This window comes from Lontra canadensis, unplaced genomic scaffold, assembly GCF_010015895.1.
Source record: "Lontra canadensis isolate GAN:19392208 unplaced genomic scaffold, GSC_riverotter_1.0 scaffold171, whole genome shotgun sequence".
In the NCBI taxonomy this organism is placed as follows: Eukaryota; Metazoa; Chordata; class Mammalia; order Carnivora; family Mustelidae; genus Lontra; species Lontra canadensis.
The window spans coordinates 1,040,951-1,057,467 of NW_022631165.1; the positions used below are offsets into that span (position 1 = coordinate 1,040,951).

Consider the following 16,517-nt stretch of genomic DNA (forward strand, 5'->3'; position numbering starts at 1 on the left):
TCCCCTCCACGGCCCCGCACACCTGCCTCTGGGCCAGAAGCTGATGCGCAGGCTCAGTGGACAGAGAGTGGACAGCGCTCTGCGGCCAGGAGGCTGGCCCCCTCGGAGACCCGCGGAGCCCTGTGTGGGCCCGCTGCTCCGCTCCCGCCCCCTCCCCCAGCCCCACGGAAACCTCAGGCCCACAGTGGCACCTGGGCCTAGAGCCCAAGACCACCCTGACCTGGTGCAGGCTTCACCTGTGCAGGTGTTGGCTTCTGGTGACATGACCCCTCCCACCTGGGGCCACGTCTTCTACTGGCAGAACCACCCAGATGGCACAGGCAATAGGGGCTCTGCCTGCAATTCCAGGGGCTGCCACCAAAGGGCATGAGGTCAAGCTACTCCATTTTCTTACTCTAAAATTTTATTATTTTTATGTAGGCTCGAACCTACACTCGGAGATCCAGAGTTGCACACTCCACTGACAGAGCCAGCCAGGTGCTCCAAGCGTCTTTGAACCATGAGGGCTAGTGTGGCCTTCCAGAGACGCCCCCTCACCTCCGGGGCTGCCCCCTCTCCCTGCGCTCCAGCTGCCAGAGCATCTGTCCAGAGCCTGGGGGTTCTCTCCTGGCCCTAAGGAGGGAAAGCCACACTCCCTGTCTGCCCAGAGCCCAGAGTAGGTGAACCCCACCTCTCCACCGGTCCTGCCGAGCCTGACCTCTCTAGGTGAGGTTTTGTGCCCCAACTCCTGCTGCGACATATATGCACTCCACATTGCCCCTTCCCCACCCTCTCTCCTTGCTGTGGGGTCACCCCCCCACCTACAGAGGTGGGAACTGAGACCCCGAGGGCAGCCATGGCCATGGGCACTGTCCCATGTGGACCTGACCCAGTACCGGCTCCTCGGTGAGACCCCCCTCGCTGAGGGGTGTGTGCCGCTGCTACGTCCATTTCACCAACAAAAGGGAAACTGAGGTCCAGGGCAGCAGAAGAGTGTGACGGGGCAGAGGCCTGACCCAGGTGGGGAGGAGGACGGGAGTGGGCAAGAATGGGCCCATCTCTCCCTTCCCAGGCAGTGTTTGTGGATGGAGGCCTGGGGGATTTTCTGGGGAAACTGAGGCCCAGGGCCCGGCTCGGGACCCAGCCAGTTGCTTTGTGGCCCTGGAACAGCCCTTCCCCTCCCCAGGACATAGCTTTCTTATCTGTCAAAGAGGGTGGTGAGGTCTCCAACAGGCCTCCACCCCAACAGGCCACAGGGTTAGGGCTGGGGCCTCTGTGCTGCTGGACCCCAGCCCCATGCTCCCCAAGGGACAGGGGATGTGGGTGCGAGCAGGGTTCCCTCCCTTGGCAGCGGCCCCTCCTAACTTCCTGTTTATAGCGGCTGCGGGATCTCATCTCTTCACTCCAAAGCCATTATGATCACCATGGCAACCAGGCCTGTGTTTGTTCCAACAGGTTGGCAGAAGCCCACGAAGGACTGCAGGGGTTGGGGGGGGGCATCGGCTCTGAGATCCTGGCTCAGGACCTGCCAGCCCCCAGGGGAGAGCAGCAGCTGCTCCCTCCGAGATTCCCGTCCTGTGCAGAAGGTAGCCCAGGCTCAGCTTCGTCCCAAGCAGTCAAGGTGTGTTCCTGAGCTTCTCTGCCCCCCTGTGCTGGCTGTGCTGGGCCAGGATGGAAGCAGGGCCCGCAGGCAGAGAGCTTCCAGAAGCCGAACCCACCCTGGGAATGCCATGTCTCCTCCAGGGCAGTGTGGACCCATGTGGGTCCGGATCTGGGAGCTGCAACAGGTGGTGTCCCCCTCAGAGCCCTGTCTGTTCCATCCCGGGGTGATGGGAGAGGTGCTGGGTCCCCCCATGGCCATGCTGTTGCCACACTCCCCCCCTGAACTCCACCGAGTGGGCAGAATGGGGCTGCAAGGTGGGAGGGTCACAGCCTGGTGCCCAGCTGCGTCTGAGCTCCCTCCCTGCGAGTGGCTGTTCTGGAACCCTGGCCCCCCACCTTTGGCACTCAGCTCAGCCTACCCCTGGCCTCCTGCCAGCAAACCTTGTCCTTGCCCTGGCCCGAGCGGGAGTGTGTTCTGGGCCTTTCTATTTCCGGCACTGCCTGGGCCCCCACCATTAGAGAAAACGTACTTGGGGTTAAAAACATCTTACAGGGCGCCTGGGTGGCTCAGTGGGTTAAAGCCTCTGCCTTCGGCTCAGGTCATGATCTCAGGGTCCTGGGATCGAGCCCCCCATTGGGCTCTCTGCTCAGCGGGGAGCCTGCTTCCTCCTCTCTCTCTGCCTGCCTCTCTGCCTACTTGTGATCTGTCAAATAAATAAATAAGTAAATAAAATCTTTATTAAAAATCTCCAGATCGGTGGATTCCCTAAGTACTAGGTCCGCTGATGATCCCCCAGCGCCACCGGGAGCTCGTCGGAAAGGGCTGCTGGGCCGGCCCAGACTGTGGGGGTCAGCAGGTGCACACAGGGTGGGGCCCCCGCGGTGGGCGAGGAAGGGCGCAGGCGCAGGGTCCCGCGCGGGCCTGGAGCTCCCAGCGGGCTGTGAGACCCCGCACCCTCCCAACCGGGGCGGCGGGGGTCTCCCCTGCGGCGTGCGGACGCTGGCCCAACAGGTGACGCGGTGTGGGGAGCGCCCTGGGATGATGCCTGCAGCGGTCAGAGCCTGGGCGGGGAGGCCCTTCGAGAAAAGTCTGCGCGGCGGACCGGGCGGGTCTTGCTCGGTTTCTGCGACTTTGGCCGGCCGAGGGTCCCCGGGGAGGGGGTCCTGACCCAGCAGAAGCCGCTCCCCGCTCTGCACCCACCCGCGGCTTGATGGTCGGCCCCGCGTCCCCTCCGCGCCCAGGTACGGGGGCTCCCGGCCCGACTCCCCTGGCGGCCGGCGTGCGCGCTGCAGGGTCCCGGGGCCGGGGTCGCGGGAGGGGCGGGACGGGAGCGGCGGGGGCGGGCCCGGGGGCGGGGCTCGTTGCCAGGCCCCGCCCCCGCAGCGCTCAGTCGTCCGCGCGGCTGCGAGCGCGCTGTGCCGGGCGTCCGTGGAGCGGGTGCGGAGCGCGGCGTCTCCCCAGCTCCCGACCCCCGGACCCCCTGACCCCGCGCCCCCGGCCCACGGTGAGTGCTCGGACTCTGGGCGGCCGTCGCCGCCGCCTCCGCGCGCCCGGTCCGGCTCCTGCGTTTGCGGACCCCGAGGGGAGGGGCGCGGGGAGGCCCCCGAGGAGGAGGGCGACGGCAGGTGGAAAGGCGCGCCCCCGGCTGCGGGGAAACTGAGGCCGGCGCGTGCTCGGAGGGACGGGTCCCGGGCCCTTCTCTCGGCCCGCGTCTCCAGGAGCGCCGGAGCCGGCGGGGGTCGAGTGGGGGGGCAGCAGGACGCCCCTCCGACCCCGCTGCCCCATGCCCCGCGGAGGCCGCAGGTGGGTCGGGGCTGGGGACCTCCGAGCCGCCCCGCGGGGTTTCTCGGGGGGCAGATGCCGCCGGCGCCGCTCCCTCCCTCCCCGCCGCCCGTCGTCTGAGGACCCCCGGTCTCCACGAAATACCTCCGGGGGCCGGAGCGGTAAAAACAATGCGCACTCACCAGGCTTCTACGCGGCCCTCAGACCCGCCCCCCTCATCGGGGAGGGAAAGACCTCGACGGAACGGGGGGGGGGGGCCGAGGCTTCTGCGGGGGGCACGGAGAGGGAGGGGCGGGGCGGGGAGGGGCGGCGGGAAGGGATGTGGGTGAGCCAGGCGGGAGGGACGTCGCGGTGGAGACAGGTGAGTAAAGGCGGGGGAGGGAGCCTCGCAGGAAATTCGGACGGAGGGGCCTCGTTTTTCGTTCTAGAAGTATCTGGGTGGCCCTTTGCAGTGGATCTCGTGCCTCACAGGGCTTTAGGTAGGACTGCAGCGCTGCTCAAAACGCCCGTTCCCAGGCCCTTCCCCAGGGATCAGGCTGGGATTGGATCTCAGGGAGCAGCATCTGTAATGGGCGCTGGGCTGCTGCTGCTGGGCTGTGTCCTGGGGAGCACTGTCTAGGGAGCCAGCTGAAGGCCACGGCCAGAAATCCGATAGGAAAAGTGAAGGGGGGTGGGCTGGGAAGAGAAGACCAAGAGGGTGACATGGAGACCAGCATGTGGGGCCAGATACCCTGCCACTCCCCCTACATACACAGGGTAGCCATGGGGGACCCCTGCCCGCAAGTCTCCAGGAACCAAATCTTGGTACAAAGGGACCTAGTGCTCTGAGATGTTGATCATAAAGGTATTTATTCACTGTGGGGGTGGCCAGGGCCACAGGGGGCTCTAACTAGGGAGAAAGCCTGGCTCTCTGGCTCAGCTGCTCTGGTGCTACCTAAGCCCCCAGGTGGGCTAGCAGGAGACAGTGTGGCTCAGAGCCCCTGGCTGGAGTCCAGGCTCCAGGCAGCTCACCCAGCCCCGGGGTGTGAGACGGGACAGGGGGTCCACTTTGTAGGGTTCCCACTTCCCGTTCAGCCTGGGCCTTGCGGTCAGCCAGGGGACCAGGTGGACGTGTTCATGTTGGCTTGGCCCCCGTGCCAGTGTGACATTCAAGTCGTTGGCCAGCCTCACCTCGCCTACTGGACAAGCAGGGCTGGGATCCTGGCCCTGGTGGCCGGGCATGAGCAAGGATGCGGGCCCATCTTGTTCTGTGCTGCTGCCCAGCCCAGGGGTACCAGAGACACACAGAGCTCAGGGAAGAGTTCTGCTGGGGCCTGGCAGACAGACGGAGGGGCCCTGCGGCCAGCGGGGGCTTCCTGGGGGTCAGCTGTGCACTCACACCGTGCAGCTCTGGGTGAGGAGCTGACTGGTTCCCGGGACCAGGCTGCTGTATGCTGCAGTGTCAGTGCCCGAGTGGTGGGCCGTTTCCAGGGAAACAGGACGAGTGTCTGGGCACCCAGAGATGAGCCATCTTTCCCAGACACCTGTGCCCAGATGCCACTTCTGCCCCTGTCCAGTGAACGGGCTGAGGGAGGGAGCACCACAGAGCCGGAGGCCAACCTCCTTGGGCCCCAGAGCTCAGGACATGCCAGGAGCTTAGAGCTTGGACACTGGATTTGGAGGTGGGCTCTGTCCCTGGCCACTTGTGGGCTCTGTGGCCTCGCATAAGCTTCTAAGCCCGGGGCCTCAGTTTCTCCAGGTAGATGAGGGGAGCAGAGCAGCACCCCCTTTCTGGGGCCGAGATTATGGGGCGGGGCAGCTCTCCCTCTGTCTTGAGCATTTTATTCTCAGGGAGGCACCCCGACTCTGTGGCCACTTGGCTCCTGCGTCATGTCTGTCTCTGGGTCCGTGAGCCCCTGTAGCCCCTGTCACTCGGCAGACGCAGTTGGCGGTTGCCTTGGCAACAGCTCAAGCACTGGCTGCTACCCGGCGTTGAGGGGTTGCGGGGGTAGCCGCTGCTTCCCCAGAGCTAGAGAGGGGAAGGGGGCCCCGATAACCTCACTGTTGATGGCCTGTAGGATAGCACCCCCACGTTGCAGCACCCGTCTCCTCACACCACCCCCATCTTTGCAGGAAGGCCCCCTCCAGGGGCAGGCAATGGTCAGTCTGAGGAGGGAAGGCAGGGCCTCATTTCAGAGTCGGAGCCCGCAGCCCTTTCTGTCCCCAGCTCTTGGGCTGTTCAGAGGAGACCCTCCGAGCCCAGCACTCCCCGAGGCCCCACAGGACTGGCGCTGGGGCTTCAGAGAGCAGGCTGCATGCTACCTGGGTGGGCTGGCCGGGGGCACAGAGCAGGGATGGCAGCCCTGGGGCCACAGAGAGATAGATGCAGCGGAGGACAGGGCTCGGGAAGTGGCCAGCCTGCCCGGGCTCCAGGGCTCCCACCAGGGCATAAGGTGCTGAGGAGGAGGGAGCAGGCGTTCCCTAGAGACTTGCAGGGATGTGGGCACGATCCCTGGGGCACTGGCCTGGGCACACTGGGCGGGAGGGGGGATGCTCTCCTGGCTCTCCTGCCACGAACTGCCTGGGAGATCTGGGGCCAGAATTGTTGCACCGAGCTGAGTGCCCACTTCTCTTTCATCAGCAAGATGAAAGTGCTCCTCTGCACGGGCTGGGCGTGCCTTGAGGTTCCCACAGTGAGTGGACAGGTAGCTCTGCCAGGAAAGGGGACCAGGGCAGCAAGTGCAAAGGTCCTGCAGTACACTGAGGGGAGCATGATGCGTGCCATACACCAAAGGCTGGCAAGCCTGGGGCAGGGAGCCCAAGGGGTAGGCACAGAGTGGAGGAGTCAGCCTGGCCAGGGGGTCAGCACTTTGATGGCTTCCGACAGGGGCACAAGGAGACCTTGGGATTTGGGGGAGGCACAGGTTGTTGGGTGGCGCAGGAGAGAGGTGGGTGCCTGGACCGGCCAGTGCTGTGGAAGAAGATGCCCCGCGGCAGCTTTGTGGTCCCGCTGCCCTTGCCCCTGGGTCTGCAGGGGATCCTGAACCCCCTGGAGGAGTCGAGCCAGTGTGATGGTGGCTGGCAGGGTGGGGGAGACTGCGGATGAGAACGAATCCACGTGGTGACACTTCTCAGGGGAGTCCTGGACAGCAGGTTGTCCCCTACTCAGAGATGCACACTTCTGGGGGCCTGGGCTCAGCCCCTTTGCAGGGCTGTGGACTTGTCCTCCAAGCCTGCCTGCCTGCCCGCGTTCTGTCTGCACAGAGCAGAGCCCCCAGGACACACAGGCCTTTGCTGCTGAGGTGTCCTCTGACTCCAGGGACACAGCCAGGGGACCCCACCCTGGATGGATGGTGGGTGGGGGTGTGGCAGGATGGGCCCCCTATGTGCTGGAGCCCAGCAGCTCCCAGCCACGGAGCGCGGGCTGTGCCAGGCTTGGTAGACCAACCTACCAATCAACTGATCGTCACCTCTCGTCACTGTCCAGTCCCCAACGTGACCCAGCAGGGGTGCCCCATTTTGCAAACGGGCCATGAAGACTTAGACCAAGGGACTGGCCCCAGGTTGCCAGCAGGAGTGCCCATGGCCCCAGGGTGCCCAGTGCCATCCAGCAGCAAGGGGGGGGCTCTGGGGAGGCTCAGGTGCCCCCTCCGGAGCTGTGGGCAGCCCCATCGGGAGGCAGCACCCTGCGACCGTCGGTCTGTGGCTGATGGGACCATTGCTGGTTGTGCACTTGCCGTGGTGGCTGGGGCCAGCACGGCCGAGCTGCTGGCCGCTGGACATCAGAGGCTACGGCCGTGCTCTCTGCCCGCAGACCCCCCACCATGACGACCCTGCTGGAGATCAAGAGCAGTGTGCTCAGGCAGGTGCAGGTGCGCCCGTCCTTCCGCCGGAGGACCGAGGGAGAGCCGGGGAGTGCTGGCGCTGACCCACAGGAGCCCACCGCTGCAGGGGCTTGGTGGGTGCCCCCCCATCCCGTATGGTCACGTGCACCCGGCCGCCCGTCTCTCACTGGAGCCCACTCTGCCGCTGCCCTAGCACAGCCTCTGGGGAGAGCCCAGGAGAGTCTGAACCCAAGGCCTGCAGGGGTCGGGGTCCACGCCTTGGACAGCAGACTGAGCCCTGGGACAAGCGGAGACCCAGGCAGTCCCCTCAAGTTGTAGGGGCCGGTGGCTGACCCTGGATGGGGGGGCAGGCACGAGCCGGGAGCCCTGAGTTTCAGGGAGGACCTGCTGACTCTCGGCCTGGCCTCCCTCTGCAGGAAACCTGGGGACGGTGTGGAGTTCTTCGCGCACATGCGTCTCATTCTGAAGAAGGGCGAAGGCAGACAGGGCCTTCCCTGCCCCGAGGTGAGGACGGCTGGTGCCGCTGCCTGGTGCGGGGGCACCACGCTGGGCTGTCCCACCGCCCCCCTGCAGCAGGCCCCCACCCCTCCACCTCAACTCCTCCCCTCCCTGGAGTGGTCCGCACAGGAGGCCCTTACCCGAGCGCCCTCACAGGTCCTCTTACGCAGTGGTTCACCAGCCCCTGCCGAGCCCGTGGACCCTAAACGTGGCCTGAGAGCCCTAACCCAGGAGGAGGTAAGGGGGACAGGGGTCTGGGCCCAGGGAGATCCGAGAGCACTTCCTGTGTGCCATGCTCAGGTCCTGGGGAAAGGCGGACAGCAAAGGTGGTGGGGGTGAGGACTAGAATTCCCCATGGAAGCCGGTAAGTCGGGGGTCAGACCCCTGCAGGGCGGAGCAGATACAACCATACGGATGCTGGGACCCGACTCTGCTGGTGGGCGGAGCTCCTGGGAGCTGGGATGCCGGGGGGTGGGGTGGGGGCAAGGTGCCTGGACCCCCAGTGGCCAGGGTTCAGGGGGACAGGGGTGGGCTGGCTGGGACTCAGGGCACGCCCTGCTCCCTGCCCATAGGTGGAGATGCTCTATGAGGAAGCCCTGTACACAGTCCTTTACCGGGCGGGGACCATGGGCCCTGACCAGGTGGATGACCAGGAGACCCTCCTGGGCTACCTGCAGCAGGTGAGTCCCACTGGTTCCATCCACCCCGCTGGCCCGGCCTGGCCCTCCCTGCCCTGCTCTGGGGAGAACGGAGCCCACTGCCTCTCCCAGCCCTGTTCTCTGCCTGGTGTTGTCCCCATCACCCAAATAATGCCGGCTTGGCCCACATACAGAACACCCCCTACACACACGTGTGCGCCCAGGCAGACACACATACAGGCTGATTGGCGTCCCTGGAAGGATGGGGCAATGGACAGACACACGGACACACAGAGGATGGATGGATAGACAAATGCATCTTTCTCCTCTCCTGTGTGGCCCCCAGGAGACTGGGCGGCTCTTTTTTGGGGGCACCTGGGCCCTCACAACTGCCCATCCTCTACAGGTGTTTGGTACAAGCTCCGACGAGCACGCCAAGGCCATTGAACGTGTGAAGAAGGCCAAGGTGGGGCTGCCACGCAGGGTGGGCAGACGCTGGCCAGCCGCAGGGCTAGGGTTTGGGGGTGGAGAGGGCACAGCGCGGGGCCCTGTCCTGGCCCCACAGATCCTCCCTCAAGCGGCCCCTTGGCACCCTCGGCCCACAGGCCCCCACGTACTCCCTGAAAGTCTCTGTCATGCGTGCCAAGAACTTGCTGGCCAAAGACCCCAATGGTAAGTGGGGACCAGCCGGGAGCGTGGCTGTGCCCAGGCCTGGTGGCTGTGGAGGGCCGGGGGCGGCCTGGGGCCGGGGACTGAGGTGCCTGTGGCATCTCAGGCTTCAGTGACCCCTACTGCATGCTGGGCATCCTGCCGGCCGCGGGCGCCCCACGGGAGCCAGGCCCACACAAGGAGCAGCGTTTCAGCTTCCGCAAAGGCAGCAAGCGTGGAGGCCCGCTGCCAGCCAAGTGTATCCAGGTCACCGAGGTCAAGAGCAGCACCCTGAACCCCGTCTGGAAGGAAAACTTCTTCTTGTAAGTCCTTTTTTGCAGCCGGGCAGCGGTGGTGGGAGTGGGGACACATGCTACGTCAGGACGCGTGCTGTCTCAGTGCCTGCCCCAGTGATCTGAGCAGGGCTGGTCAGAGGACGGGCTTCCAGAGGACGTCACTGTCTCAGAGAGAGGTGCCGGCCCCAGTGGCCACACAGTCAGGATTCATGTCCAGCCAGCCTGTCTTAGAAGCTGAAGCTCTTGGACTCCTTCCTGCAGCTCCCGGGATTGTCCCTTCCCTGGCCCGCCAGCCCTGGGCAGAGGCTCGTCCTGCAGCCTCTGGCCATCTCTCTGTTTCCTCATAGTGAGATCGAGGACGTCAGCACAGACCAGCTGCACCTGGACATCTGGTATAGGCCCCGGGCCCTGCGGTGCAAGGGACATGCCGTGGGAGGGGACATTCAGGGCCCAGCCAGGGCCCAGCCAGGCCCCAGACAAGCCAGGTCTGCCCCCTCGCCCGCCCCTAGGGACCATGATGATGATGTGTCTCTGGTGGAGGCGTGCAGGAAGCTGAACGAAGTCATCGGCCTGAAGGGCATGAGCAGGTAAGACGGGGGTACCCTGGGCCCCCCAGACATGGACCAGCAGGTGGCGGCTCCCCAGGTACCCCAGGTGGGCATCTACCCTGCTTTGCTCAGGTATTTCAAACAGATTGTCAAGTCTGCCCGTGCGAATGGGACAGCAGGGCCCACGGAGGACCACACGGATGACTTCCTGGGGTGTCTCAACATCCCCGTCCGGGTGAGTGGGGGCCAGGGCCTTGTTCCCTCCGGGGACTCTGCTGGTGGCTATGTCCTGTGATCCCCCCAAGCCTCTCCCATCCTTCTTGGGCTGGGTGAGGGCCTTGTGCGGCAGAGGAGGGGGAAGGAACAGCCTCCTGGGGTGTCTTGTGTCCGGGCACCCCTGAGTGCTCACCGTGTGTCGGTGGCCTGTGTTCAGTGGGAAGCAGAGGTCTGTGGGAGGGATGGGGAGGAGAACTGCGGGTCTGCACCCCCTTCTCTCAGGAGGTGCCTGTGGCTGGTGAAGACCGCTGGTTCAAGCTGGAACCGCGCTCCAGCGCCTCCCGAGTGCAGGGGGACTGCCAGCTGGTCCTAAAGCTGATCACCACACAGGTGGGGAGCTGCGGGGTCCCTTGCCCTGCATCCTGGCCCTCCACCCCTGCTGGCGGGCCAGGGCAGGGCTGGTGACGGGCGGGCCCTGCCTTCCAGAGGGACACGGGCATGAGCCAGCGCGGGCGGTCCGGCTTCCTGTCCTACATGCTGCTGCTGAGCCGTCTGCTGCAGTTCGAGCACCGGTCCCAGGAGGTAGCCACGCTCTAGGGACCGGGGAGACCTGGCCCCTGGGGAGGGAGAGCAGGGGAGGCTGGGCACCGGGGGCAGGAGGCGATGGCGTCTGCTCCTTCCGCTCACGTCTGCCCCCTCTCCCAGCCGGACTCGAGCAGCTGGCGCGGAGAGCTCAGCGGGCCCGCGGCCACCGTGCTGTGTCTGCACGGCGCCCAGAGCAACCTGTCGGCGCTGCAGCTGGCGGTGCTGTGAGTGGGCGGGGCGCGGGGAGGAGCCGCGGGTGGGAGGGGCTGAGCTGTCGGGGGCGGGGCGGATGGGGGCCGGTTGTGGAGGGAAAGGGGCGCTGCCAGTGGGCGGGCTAAGAGGGGCGGGGCCGGGAAGGGGCAGGGCTGTGGGGAATGAGGTAGGAAGTGGGCGTGGTCGTGGAAGAGGTGGGTGGGCCCTGGGGCGAGGAGGGGCTTGAGAAGGGGTGCTGTGAGTGGCAGCAGCTGGGAGGGGCGGAGCTGGAGGGGGTGTTGTGGGAGGGGAAAGAGGCGTGATGTGTGGTGGGTGTGGCCACGGGTGGGCGGGGCAGGAAGGGAAGGCGTAGGAGTGCTTTGAGTGGGAAGGGGTGAAAGGGGGTGGTGCCATGAGGGCACTGTGGAACAGGAAGGGGCTGTAGAAGGGGCACAAGGGATCTCCTGGGGGGTTGCCTCCTCGACTCTGCACTGACCGCGGCGGGGCTGGCCCCCACAGGCACTGGCAGGTCAGCAGCCGCCACCATCAGACCTGCACCCTGGACTATGGCTACCTGCTGGGGCTGCTGGAGGACCTGCAGGCACACTGGGAGGAGGCGTCATCCCTGCCCCAAGAGCAGGTGAGCGCGCCCTCGTAGTTGGCTGAAAGTGCTGTTCCTGGAGGGTGTGCCCTGGGCAGCTCGTGGGCTGGACAGACAGGGCGCATGGCCTACAGGGTGGTGTGAGCTTGAAAATAGACTTCATGACCCAGGGCAGAGCAAGACTGGGCACTGCTGAGATCGGGGGTTGGGGTGGAATCCCAGGAGAGGGAGGTTGTACCCTTCACTTGGCTGAGGGGCCGAGGCAGTGGGCGCTGGCCGCTGGCCAGGGGGAACGGGTGGTGCAAAGGCCCTGAGGTTGTGGGAGAAAGTAGCAGGGCCAGGCCTGTGGATGGCTGCAGGAGGCCTTTGCAGATGGGCTGCTCCCCCACCCCTACCCGCGGGGATGGCCATGAGAGGGTCAGCTCTGACGGGCCCTGTGTGCCTAGGAGGAGAGCCTGGCTGACAGCTTCTCTGCCTTCTCCGAGTTCGGGCTGCGGCTGCTGCGCCAGTTGCGAGACTATTTCCCAGCCACCAACAGCACAGCCGTGTACCGCCTGGAGCTGCTGCTGAAGTGGGTGCCGCTCCAGTGCTGGCGGGGCGGGGGAGGGGGATGCACGGGACTGGGGCGGCCGCAGTCAGCAGGTGGCCCCTGTCCAGGTGTCTCAGCAAGATGCAGCTCTTCCAGCCGTCCTTTGAGAGCTGTCCCTTCGAGACGGAGCTGAACATGGACATCGCCGCGGCCCTGAAGGTGTGTCCCACCCCCAGCTGCCCGCCCCGGCTCCGGCTTGGCCTACTCTGTCACTCTCCTTTTAGCCTCCCCCATTCCCCACAGCGTCTCGGTGTGGGGAACGGCCACTGCCAGTCTCTGCTTGTCTTGCAGAGAGGCAACCGTGAGTGGTACGACAGGCTCCTGAACAGCAAGAGTCCTCGGGAGCAGGTGCTGCTCGGGGAGGGCCCGGCCACAGGGGCGGGGTGGGGCGAGGTAGGCCCGGAGCTCACGTGAACCACGCTTCCTCGCAGCCGGGGCCACAGCGCCTCGCCGGGCTGGTGCAGCTGGCTGACGCTGTCTACGAGGATCTGCAGTCCTGCTATGGGGTCTACGCCAGCCTCTTCCACAGGTGGGGCCCCTGCCCTGGCCCCTCGGGGACGCCGCCAGGCCGGGCGTGGGACAAGCAGGCGTGTGGGGTTTGTTTTGCAGCATCGTCGAGATCGATTTCTTCACCCTCACCTTCCGGCAGCTGGAACGTCTGGTGAGGAGGGGAGTGGGGAGAAGCCCCCTGGCTGGGAGGGCGCCTCGGTTTCCTTTTTGCCCGCAGCCCCTGACTCCACCATGACAGGTGGCCGAGGAGGCGTGGGTGCTGACGGAGGAGCTGAGCCCCAAGTTGACCCTCGAGGTGGCCTCGGGGCTCTTTGAGCTGTACCTGACCCTGGCCGACATTCAGGGCTTCTGGAGCAGCCTCCCCGGCCGGTGGGTGCCCTGCCCAGCCTCTCCCCTTCCCTCCACCCGCCCCCACCTGTCTCTGTCCACTCTTTGCCTCCCAGACCCATCCCCACTCCTCCCCATCCCCCCGCCCCGGCTGTCCTCCAGCTTCCTCTAGGAGGCCCCTGGGACAGGATCCTAAGGGCCCTGGGAGGGAGGGCACCCGGGGTTTACTGACTCCGGGTGTCTGAGTCAGGGTGAGCTCTGTCGGGCCCCTGCTGCAGCGACAGCCGCTCCCTTGCTCTGGCCGGCATCCACGCCCCCTTCCTGCCCGCCGTGAAGCTCTGGCTGCAGGTGCTCCGGGACCAGGCCAGGTGCAGACTGCAGGGAGCCGTGGACGTGGACACAGTGAGTAAGACCCAGGCCCTAGGCTGCTGGGCTCAGCCAGGGCTGCCCTGCAACCCAGGCCTCTTCCCGCCCTCTAGCTGGAGCCCACGGATGCCTCCTCCAAGCACAGCAGCTCCGCGGCCACTGCCAGCCTCTGCTTCAGTCACATCCAGGAGCTGTGGGCCCGCCTGGCGTGGCCAGACCCTGCCCAGGCCCAGGAGCTGGGCACCCAGCTGAGCCAGGTGTGTGGCTGTGGGTTTGGGGAGTGTGGGTGGGAGGGCAGCAGCACCAGGGGACACAGCCCACAGCTCCCACCCCTCGTGTCTCACCCTAGGACCTGTGCGAGGCCACCCTCTTCTACACTGAGCTGTTGCGGAAGAAGGTGGACGCTCAGCCTGGGGCCGCAGGCGAGGCAGTGAGCGAGGCAGTGAGCAGGCTGGTGGCCAAGTGGCGGGGGGCTGGTGGCTGTGTGGGGCTGGTGCGGGGCTGCTCACGCACTCGCCCACATCTGGCCTGCCTCCCCAGCTCTGCGTGGTGCTCAACAATGTGGAGCTCCTCCGCAAGGCTGCTGGGCAGGCTCTGCGGGGTCTGGCGTGGCCGGAGGCCACCTTGGCTCTGGAAGGGGGGCTCCCACGGCCCCTGCTCAGCTGCACGCAGGCCCTGGACGAAGACCTGCAGCAGGAGGTCCAGACCGTGACTGCACACCTGACCTCCAAGGTGGGCGGGCCGGTGGGCAGGTGGGGGAGCCGGCTGCCTGGTGCCCTGCCACGGGGTGCCGAGCGCTGCCCTCCCGCAGATGGTGGCCGACATCCGGAAGTACGTGCAGCACATCAGCCTGTCGCCGGACTCCATCCAGAACGACGAGGTGCGTGCGCGGCCGGCTGGGGACGTGTGGGGGGCCCGTGGGCGGGCTGGCGCTGAGGGTGCTGCCCGCAGGCTGTGGCCCCGCTCATGAAGTACCTGGACGAGAAGCTGGCCCTGCTGAATGTGGCGCTGGTCAAGGAGAATCTGAGCAGGTAGGGCTGGGGCCGGGGGGGCGGGGTGCGGCCCGCGGTGCCGCCGCCGACGCTGGGTGTCCCTGCAGGGTGCTGGAGGCCCTCTGGGAGCTGCTGCTACAGGCCGTCCTGCAGGCCCTCGGGGCCAACCTCGACGTCTCCGCAGACTTCTACGGCCGCTTTCACTTCGCGCTGGAGGTAGGGCCCTGCGGAGGAGCGGTCCCTGCTGGGGCGCCTGGCCTTCCAGGCCTGAAGGGCTCCTCGGGGATCCTGGCCGCCCGGCACCTCCTGCCTGCCCGCCCACTGTGTCAGCAGCACCTGGGCCCCGGGGCCTTGGCATTGTTCCCCACTGGCCTGGGGCTTCAGAGGGGCGCGAGGCGTGAGAAGCGGGTCCACCAGTCTCAGCCTGTGGCCCCCGGACGGCTGTGCCTCTGACGGCTCTGCCTTCTTGCCCTGCCCCAGGCCCTGGTGAATTTTTTCCACGCGGATGGTCAGGGTCTGCCCTTGGAGAGCCTGAGGGACGGAAGCTACAAGGTGAGGCCTGGCCTGGGGGCCTCCCGCCGAGGGGGGGTTGTGCGCCCTGGGGGCCGTGCTCAGCGCCCCGTGCGCCCCGCAGAGGCTGGAGGAGGAGCTGCGTCTGCACCAGTGCTCCACCCGCGAGTGCATCGAGCAGTACTACCTGGACAAGCTCAAGCAGGTAGCCAGGCCGGGGGCTGCGCACTCGGCCTCTCCCCGCGCTCCCCGCCCCCACCCCAGCCTGGTCACTGGCCTGAGCCCTTCCACAGAGGTCTCTGGAGCAGAACCGGTTTGGGCGCCTGAGCGTCCGCTGCCACTACGAGGCGGCGGAGCAGAGGCTGGTGGTGGAGGTCCTGCACGCCGCGGACCTGCCCCCGCTGGACGCCAATGGTGAGGGGGCGGGGCGCCGGCGGGGCGCGGGGCTGGAGGGCTGCCGGGTGGCGGCGCTCACGGCCCGCTCCTGGCTGCGCCCCACAGGCCTGAGCGACCCTTTCGTGATTGTGGAGCTGGGCCCGCCCCACCTCTTCCCGCTGGTGCGCAGCCAGAGGACGCAGGTCAAGAGCCGGACGCTGCACCCGGTGTACGACGAGCTCTTCTACTTGTGAGTGTCCCGCCCCGCCCCCAGCGGTTCTCGCGCGCGCGCCGCAGCCCGGGCCGGAGCAGGGCTCCGATGACCGCCCTCCGCCCGCAGCTCCGTGCCGGCAGAGGCGTGCCGCCGCCGCGGCGCCTGCGTGCTGTTCACGGTCATGGACCACGACTGGCTGTCCACCAACGACTTCGCGGGGGAGGCGGCCCTCGGCCTGGGCAGCATTGGTGGCATAGCGCGGCCGCAAGTGGGAGGGAGCGCGAGGGCCAGGCAGCCTGTCACCCTGCACCTGCGCCGGCCCAGAGCCCAGGGTGAGTGCGGGTCCCCGGGGGGGTGGAGGGTTGGCTGGAGGTAGGGGCTCACGCCGCCCCTCTCCGCCCCGCCCGCAGTGAAGTCAGCGCTCAGGATGCTGGAGGGCCGCACCAACAAGGAGGCGCAGGAGTTTGTCAAGAAACTCAAGGAGCTGGAGAAGAGCATGGAAGCAGACCCTTGAGCCCCTCCACGAGTCCCCTCATCATCCTCATCCAGCCCTGTGGTCAGCTTTGTGCAGCCGGGGCTCACTCCCCCACCCCGCCATATGGTGTGCATGCGCAGCTGGCCCTCCCGCTCCTTCCTGCCCTGCCCGTGTCCATGTGGTGTGTCCTGTGAACCCCGCGAATCCATCCAGCAACCCCCATGCTGGGTCTGGGGGGTTGACTTGGTGGGGCCTGGCCACAAGGTGAGCTTCCCCGTCTGCCTGCTCGGCTCCCATGGCCACACGGCAGGCAGACACCGGTCCGAGAGCAGGGTTCTCAGTGGGGTGGCTTAGCATCCCAGGAAACGTTAAGCCATGTCTGTAGTCAGTTTTGGTGGTCGCAACTATAGGCTGGAGGAGGGGCTACTGGCACTAGTGTCGAGACCAGGGATGCCCCTGAGCAAAGGTGGGCCACTCTCAGATGTTACCAGCGCCATAGCAAAGAGCCCATCTTAGAAGAAGCTCTGTCTTCTCTTCTGGGGCTGGGAGTGTGGCAGGGCCTTGTGGGCCAAGAGGCAGGACAGGTTGGGTTTTAGTCTGGACTAAGCAAGGTGGCAGGAAATAGCTCCCAGGGGCTCTGACAAAGGGGAGGGTGGGCACCCAGAACCCTTCACCCAGAAGGTGTATGGACAGGTTTGCTTAAGAACTGCATAGGTCTCCACTCCCCACCTGGCTCTGAGGCCTGGGAG

At 66.4% G+C, this 16,517-nt stretch overlaps 1 protein-coding gene across 4 annotated transcripts; it reads left to right on the forward strand.

Moving 5' to 3' along the window:
- The first annotated feature begins 672 nt into the window (after window positions 1–672).
- On the forward strand, window positions 673–15,867 carry BAIAP3 (BAI1 associated protein 3). 4 transcript variants are annotated; one of them, XM_032846142.1, is made up of 34 exons: window positions 673–705; window positions 7,158–7,301; window positions 7,605–7,692; window positions 7,843–7,923; window positions 8,259–8,366; window positions 8,731–8,790; window positions 8,930–8,996; window positions 9,100–9,295; window positions 9,616–9,660; window positions 9,778–9,855; window positions 9,949–10,051; window positions 10,315–10,422; window positions 10,519–10,614; window positions 10,738–10,841; window positions 11,329–11,449; window positions 11,857–11,981; window positions 12,068–12,158; window positions 12,291–12,347; window positions 12,431–12,528; window positions 12,609–12,660; window positions 12,748–12,878; window positions 13,115–13,238; window positions 13,316–13,459; window positions 13,552–13,644; window positions 13,743–13,934; window positions 14,014–14,082; window positions 14,154–14,233; window positions 14,302–14,410; window positions 14,675–14,746; window positions 14,829–14,909; window positions 14,998–15,118; window positions 15,206–15,329; window positions 15,420–15,625; window positions 15,704–15,867. In XM_032846142.1, exons 2-34 carry the CDS (start codon window positions 7,168–7,170, stop codon window positions 15,805–15,807), a joined length of 3,462 nt encoding a protein of 1,153 aa, XP_032702033.1. In that variant the 5' UTR covers window positions 673–705; window positions 7,158–7,167; the 3' UTR covers window positions 15,808–15,867. The 4 variants fall into 4 exon arrangements, with proteins under 4 accessions (XP_032702033.1, XP_032702037.1, XP_032702035.1 ...); XM_032846146.1 differs by having other exon boundaries at window positions 13,552–13,632; XM_032846144.1 differs by lacking the exon at window positions 673–705 and adding an exon at window positions 3,065–3,086.
- Window positions 15,868–16,517: the final 650 nt, after the last annotated feature.